Raw genomic sequence first — 7,679 nt, 5'->3', positions numbered from 1 at the left:
TTTTTTTATTGTTGTTGTCGGTGCTGGCTAGGACAGAAAGAAATGGAGAGAGGAGGGGAAGACGGGGAGAGAAAGACACCTGCAGACCTGTTTCACCGCCTGTGACAAGACTCCCCTGCAGGTGGGTAGCCGGGGGCTCGAACCGGCATCCTTACGCCCGTCCTTGCGCTTTGCGCAACCTGTGCTTAACCCGCTGTGCTACCGCCCGACTCCCTCAATGAAAGTTTTATTTGAAAAAAAAGGGATATCCATGGGGCTGGAGAGATCATGGCTATGCTAAAGTAAGTTGTATTAAAATTAATGGCAACTGTACCAGGCTCCTCCAGGCCACCCACAAATTCTAAGCCAAACCTCCTCTTCCTCCTGGTGTTTGCAAAAGCCCTGGCAGATTTAAAGCCAGCTTCTGGTGTTTGTAAAAATCCTGGCAGCCTTTGACTTTTATGGCCTCTGCCTATCTCTTAGTCCTGTATGCACAATTTCCAATAATTCTTGTCAACTTTTATCTATTTTTAAATTTTTTTTATTATTTTATTTATTGGATAGTGATAGCCAGAATTTGAGAGGAAGGGAGAGAGACAGACCTGCAGTACTGCTTCACCATTTGTGAAGCTTTCCCCCTGCAGATGGGTACCAGGGGTTTGAACCTGGGTCCTTAAGCATTGTAACATGTGTGCTCAACCAGGTGCACCACCACCTGGCCCCAACTTTAACTATAAAAGGGAAATCTTAAAAAAAAAAAAAAAAAAAAAAAAAGAGGAAATCTTACAGTATATCAAGGCCCAGAAGCTTTTGGCATTAGCCAGAAATAAAAACTCTTATTTTCTAGTAACCCCTAGGTGTTGTGACTCTGTTTATCAATTCCCAGTTTTTTTGTTGTTGTTGCCCTTGGTTTTTTTATTGTTGTAGTTATTGTTGTTGATGTCATTGTTGTTGGATAGGACAGAGAGAAAATAGAGAGGAGGGGAAGACAGAGAGAAGGAGAGAAAGATAGACACCTGCAGACCTGCTTCACCACCTGTAAAGCGACTCCCCTTGCAGGTGGGGAGCTGGGGGCTCGAACAGGGATCCTTATGCCGGTCCTTGAGCTTTGTGCCACATGTGCTTAACCCGCTATGCCACCACCCGACTCCCCAGATTTCCTTTCACTTGCTAGAGTGAGGCAGGATGCATATGTTATCCTTTTGCACAAACAACCACGCTTATGCATTCATGAATTTGATTAATTTTATTCTCAGAAAGGCAAAGTTCATCCCAGTTTTTCTAGCAGAATACATAATGGAGTTTCAAAAATTGCTGATCAAAAAATTCCACTCTCATCTGCAAACTCAGTCAATCTATGTTTATACAGTCTATATTGTAAGAAAACAAATGTCATTTGACATTAGACCTTGGGAATTATTTACTAGTTCACATCTGGACCACTCACTGTGGCTACAAGGCAACACAGGAGCCATAGAGAGAGAGGATGGCACTATTCTCTGTGAGAGGCTGTTCCAAAAAGAAACTCTAGTCACCCACCTTCTCCTCTCCCCACAAGCACTGATCACATTCTTTAGATACATCGAAGCAATCAGAAAGGACTGCAGAGAATCTGCATTAGAGAGCTAGCCCTGCAAAGAGCCAGGAAGAAGCACATAGCCTAACTCAAACCACACATACTTCAGACTTCTTCCGTTTTTTTAATATTTGTTTTTCCTTTTGTTGCCCTTATTGTTTTATTGTTGTAGTTATTAATGTCGTTGTTGTTGGATAGAACACAGAGAAATGGAGAGAGGAGGAGAAGATGGGGGGGAGAGAAAGATAGACACCTGCAGACCTGCTTGACCACCTGTGAAATGACTCTTCTGCAGGTGGGGAGCCAGGGCCTCGAACCGGGATCCTTATTCCAGTCCTTGCGCTTTGCGTGGCCACCTGCGCTTAACCCGCTGTGCTACTGCTCAACTCTCCTTTTTTTTATAGAGTTTTAAAAATATTTATTTCCTTTTGTTGCCCTTGTTATTATTGTTGTTATTGATGTCGTCCTTGTTGGATAGGACAGAGAAATGGAGAGAGGAGGGGAAGACAGAGAGGGGGAGAGAAAGACAAGACACCTGTAGGCTTGCTTCACTGCTTGTGAAGTGACCCCCCTGCAGGTGGGTGAGCCAGGAGACTTCTTCCTTCTAATGGGACTCCTATGGGAACAAGACTGGTCTTCAAAGTCCCTCTTGAAACTTGGTTCTCAAAAGGATGAGACTGTCTTAATATAGTGCTGGGGGTAGAGACCTGAGGTTCAACTTGACTCCAACAGTTAATATGCTAGAGTCAACCTGGAAGCAAAAGGACAGCCTCAGGGGACTCCAATCCCTACCTTCTTCCTGTAGGCTTTACCCTCTTGAAATAATGTTATGGGCTTTGTACTGCGAGGAAGCTTGAGAAGCCAGGGTCCTGGAGGCAGGAAATCTGGGAGCCTTTGACCCTTCCTGATGGCCCCCCAAATCCATCTCTAGATTTCCAGTCTGTCCTCAGCCCCCCCCCCCCCCAGCCCCATTCTACTTTTATAAAATCGAACACTCTTTGGGAGCTGCCAGGTTAATTGAGTTAATCCATTTTGCCCTCTGGTTGCAGTGGAGTAATTTCCCTTCATGCAAAAGCTGGTGTGAAGGACTCTTTCTGTGTCCAGTTTCACCCTCTTTTGTCAGAGATGCTCATTCTAGCCTTATTCTTTCCCAACTAGATTCAGCTGGAAAACAAAACAAAACAAAACAAACATGCTCTGGAAGACAGCAGTAAAGGAAGCCAGAAATATATAGAGCCGGGGTGTTGCGGATAAGCAGTGGACTTAGAGGCAAAGGTTCCAGGCTGTGGCCAGCAGTGGGGCGGCCAGCAGAGCCTCCAGCAGAGCAGTCTTTCCTGCTGCCTTGGAATTACCACCTTCAGGGTCTTTGTTGCACATGTCCTGTTGGCAGCAGCGGTACTGTAGCTCTTTTTCTCCAAAGTGTTTTGCAAGTGTATCAAATTTGCAGTCATCCTTCTTCCAACACTGAAAATATTTGTTAATCCCTGTGGGGGGAAATATTGAGAGAAGAGTTTAAAATGAGCACAGCTCTATACAGGCCACTGACTCTCGGTGCTACATCTTAGGTACCTGGACTGTGGGAGCAGATACATTCAAGTAAGAATGTGCCTCCCAGTCTGGGTATAAAGGACAATAATGAGGCAAATGGAGATAGTGCTACAACTCATCTTCTTTATAAAACTGAAGTATTTTTTAAAAAAATTATTTATTTAAATTTTATTTACTTATTTTTTATTAGATGGAGACAGAGAAATTGAGAAGGGAGGGGGAGATAGAGAGGAAAGAGACAGAGAGATACCTATAGCCCTGCTTCACCACTCATGAAGCTTTCCCCCTGCAGGTGGGGACCAGGGGCTTGAACCTGTGTCCTTGCACACTGTAATGTAAGTTCTTAACCAGGTGCACCACCGCCTGCACCCTATTTTATTATTACTATTTTTAACTCAAGCTCTTTCTATATAAACACACACAAACTCATAGGATCCCATGGTGTGGAACTCTATCATCATTTCTTCGAGCTTTTTTTTTTTTTTTTTTTCACGGTTCCATCCATCTATGATTCCTGGGCCAACTTTTTTATTCTCTTTATTTCAGAAGGGGAGACAGAGGGAGAGTTACCTCTAAATCGCTCCAGCAACCATGGAGATGTGATGCTCCCTGGTGGTACCTTGGTTTGAACCCAGGTCCTTGTGTATGGTAAAGTACATGCTTTTCTGAGTGAGCTATCTCCTGGCTTCCAAGTATTTTTTTATTAACAGACTATTTGCTATTTATGATTTTTTTTTAACACTACAGTGACATTCTTGAACATAGGTATCTTACCTTCTTTGAGTACATTCTAGCAGTGAGACTGCTGGCTCAAAGAACATGTTTTAAAACCTTGGTATGGGAGTTGGGTGGTAGCACATCGGGTTAAGTGCATGTGGCGCAAAGCACAAGGACTGGCATGAGGATCCTGGTTCGAGCCCCCGGCTCCCCACATGCAGGGGAGTCGCTTCACAGGTGGTGAAGCAGATCTACAGGTGTCTATCTTTCTCTCCCCCTCTCTGTCTTCCCCATCTCCCTCCATTTCTCTCTGCCCTATCCAACAACAAGGACATCAATAACAACAATAACTACAGCAATAAAAAAAACAAGGGCAACAAAAGGGAATAAAAAAAAAAAAAAAAACACCAACCCTTGGTATGTCTCTAAATCATCAATGTAATTGTCTGTTGCCTCTCCTATACATACAACTACACTAGCTCTATTAAGAATTCAGTTTTGGGTGGGAGTAGATAGCATAATGGTTATGCAAAGAACTTTCATGCCTGAGGCTCCCAAGTCCCAGGTTCAATCACCCGTACCCACCATAAGCCAGAGCTGACCAGTGCTTTGGTAAAATATATATATATATATATATATATAATAATGTTTTAGTTTGGGGGCTGGCCATGGCACAACCAGTTGAGGGCACGTTACAGTGTGTGAGGACCATGTTCAGGCCCTGTGTCCCTACCTGCATGGCAATGGAAACTTCACAAGCAGTGAAACAGTGCTGTGGCTCTCAATCTCTCTCTCTCTCTCCCCCCCCCCCATAGCACTGAAAAGCTCTGGCCTATAGTGGTGCAGGTGGGCATTCGTGAGAGTCTCTTTGCATAACCATTATGCTATCTATCCCTGCCACTCTCTCTCTCTCTCTCATTCTCTGCCTCCACCCTTCCCTCTCAATTTCTCTCTGTATCTATATAATATAAATAAATATTTTTAGGGGCCAGGTGATGGTGCACCTGATCAGTGCATTACAGTGCATAAAGACCCAGGTTCAAGCCCCTGATCCCCACCTGCAGGGGGAAAGCTTCATGAGTGGTGAAGTAGAGTTGTAGGTGTCTCTCTGTCTCTTTTTCTCTCTATCTCCCCCCTCTCTCAATTTCTGGCTGTCTCTATCCAATAAATAAAGATAATAAAAATAATTTTTTAAAAGGGCAGGGGCTTGAACTCAGGTCCTTGTGCATTGTCACATGTGCATTCATCCAGATGTGCCACTGCCCAGTTCCCCATTACAGTGAAATTTAAAAAGAAAAAGTCACTATGGGGCAGGGAAGATATCATAATGGTTATGCAAAGAGACTCTCAGTCCTGAGGCTCCGAAGTCCCAGGTTCAATCCCCCACAGCACCAGAGCAGTGCTCTGGTTTAAAAAAAAAAAAAGAAGTAATGAAGCACTGATACATGAGTCACATTTTAGTCAGCAAAAGAAGCCAACTACAACACATGGCTCTATTTATATCAGATGTCCAGAACAGACAACTCTAAGGAGATAGGAAGCAACTCAGTAGCTGCCAAGGTATGTGGGAGGCCAGAAATAAAGAATGACAACTGGGAGTCAGGCGGTAGCGCAGCAGGTTAAGCGCACATGGCACAAAATGCAAGGGCCGGTGAAAGGATCCAGGTTCGAGCCCCCGGCTCCCCACCTACAGGGGAGTCGATTCACAGGCGGTGAAGTAGGTCTGCAGGTGTCTATCTTTCTCTCCCCCTCTCTGTCTTCCCCTCCTCTTTCCATTTCTCTCTGTCCTATCTAAGAACGACAACATTAATAACTACAACAACAATAAAAAACAACAAGGGCAACAAAATGGAAAATAAATAAATTAAAAACAAAAAGAGAATGACAACTAACGGGTAAGGGGCTTCTCTTGGGGGGGTGACAAAAATGTTATGGAATAAAACAGTGGTTAACAGTTACACAAATGCCTGTGGGTATACTAAGATTCACTGGTATGTATACTTTAAAGTCTCTGGCATATAAAATTTAGATACAGAGCAAGATGTGATCCATTCATTTAGATTTAAAGTGTATGTGTGACAAGGATAAATTATGTTTTTCTAGAAGGATTGACATGTAATTTAATGATATTACCTTCATAGATTATCTTTCCTTATACATTGCAGTAGATTTTTTTAAAAGGAATGATTTTTTAAAGATATTTTATTAACTTATTTATTAGATAAAGACAAATAAATTGGTAAGGAAAGGGAGGTAGAGGAGAGAAACAGAAAAACACCTGCAGCACTGCTTCATTGCCAGTGCAGATGGAGACTAGGGACTTGAACTCAGGTCCTTGTGCATTGTCACGTGCATTTATCCAGATGTGCCACTGCCCAGCTCCCCCTTACAGTGAAATTTTAAAAGAAAAAGTCACTAGAGGGCAGTGAAGATAGCATAATGGTTACACAAAAGATTTTTCATGCCTGAGGCTCTTAAGTTCTAGATTCAGTCCCCAGCACCACCAAAAGCCAGAGCTGAGCAGTACTCTGGCAGAAAAAAAGAAAAAGTCACCGTGATCCTGATTTTCTGAGGCCCCTAGGGGTTACAGCAGGTTGGAAGCCAGCTCAGACAAAGGTAGCTGGCAGCTTGAGCTAGACTCTTCTAAAACTCTTAGTGACTTGTAGAGTCAACCGTGCATTGGGGTTTCCTGGTTTTATTTTTTTTAAGACCCAAGATGATTGGGTGGCCAACAAAATTAAGAAAAAAATTTTTTTTAAGTTTTTTTTTTTTGTCTCCACTGCTCCTGGAGGCTATTTTTTTCCCCTTTTGTTGCCCTTGTTGTTTTATCGTTGTGTTTATTATTGTTGTTGTTATTGATGTCGTTGTTAGATAGGACAGAGAGAAATGGAGAGAGGAGGGGAAGACAGAGAGGGGAAGAGAGACAGACACCTGCAGGCCTGCTTTACCACTTGTGAAGTGACCCCCCTGCAGGTGGGGAGCCGGGGGTTTGAACCGGGATCCTTAGGCCAGTCCTATCCAACAATGATGACAACAATAATAACTACAACAATAAAACAACAAGGCCAAGAAAAGAGAATAAATTTTAAAAAATTAAAACAAGTGAAATAACTTTGAAAGGTGTTTTACTACCTCTTAGAGATACAAGTCTGGGTGTTTTACCTTGTACACTTATGTCCTCAAATACCCAGTCCTCACCAGTACCATTTTTTCATGTCATTCAAATCAGCTCAATGCCCCAAAAGAATAAAGCTGTGTTTCTGCTGGCTTCTTCATTACAGTCATCATTTTCTACATTTTATTTGAATCAGTTTCACGAAGATAGAGGTCCACAGTCAGATCAATTGGTAGGATGTATATTTGACTGGACCCATCAGTGTTAGCAGCCCTCTACCTCACGCCCATACGTGAACACCTTTCTCCTCTGAACCCCTTTGGTCACTGCTTGTGCTCTGAATTCAAATTCTCTCAGGACTCTGCATGAATAATTAAATGTCCCATTGAATGACAGAGAGGAATAAACAAAGTGGGCCAAATAGGCCCCTACCATACTATTGATTATTTCCTCTCTTTGTTCTTGCGTTCCCCAGTTTCTAGACTTGGGCTCTGGAACATAGTAGGTGCTCAATAGTCTGTGAGGCAGCCAGCAGCACAGCTGGGCACACAAACATTAGAATCCTCTCTCAGTCTGAAATTAGCTGATGACCTGACCTGAGTCTGTTGCTTCATCTAGACCACAGCTTCCTCATTTATCACATGAGAATAACAAGTTGCCCTGAGGAGTAGGTAGGAAGCATTAAATAAAATAAGTAAATAGATAAAGATAAAAATAAAAATCTGGATGAAAGGCACTTCCATT

The 7,679-nt window shown here is 42.9% G+C and overlaps 1 protein-coding gene across 1 annotated transcript in view; it reads right to left on the bottom strand.

The window, feature by feature from the left end:
• Positions 1–1,206: 1,206 nt before the first annotated feature.
• Positions 1,207–7,679, bottom strand: part of CD59 (CD59 molecule (CD59 blood group)) — a 28,651-nt gene continuing 22,178 nt past the window's right edge. The window contains exon 4 of the mRNA XM_016187552.2: positions 1,207–3,039. Coding sequence (XP_016043038.1) covers positions 2,819–3,039 — 221 coding nt within the window. The 3' untranslated portion in view covers positions 1,207–2,818. The remainder of the gene's footprint in view (positions 3,040–7,679) is intronic.

This window comes from Erinaceus europaeus, chromosome 17 (assembly GCF_950295315.1).
Source record: "Erinaceus europaeus chromosome 17, mEriEur2.1, whole genome shotgun sequence".
In the NCBI taxonomy this organism is placed as follows: Eukaryota; Metazoa; Chordata; class Mammalia; order Eulipotyphla; family Erinaceidae; genus Erinaceus; species Erinaceus europaeus.
This window is presented reverse-complemented; position numbering and strand designations above follow the sequence as displayed.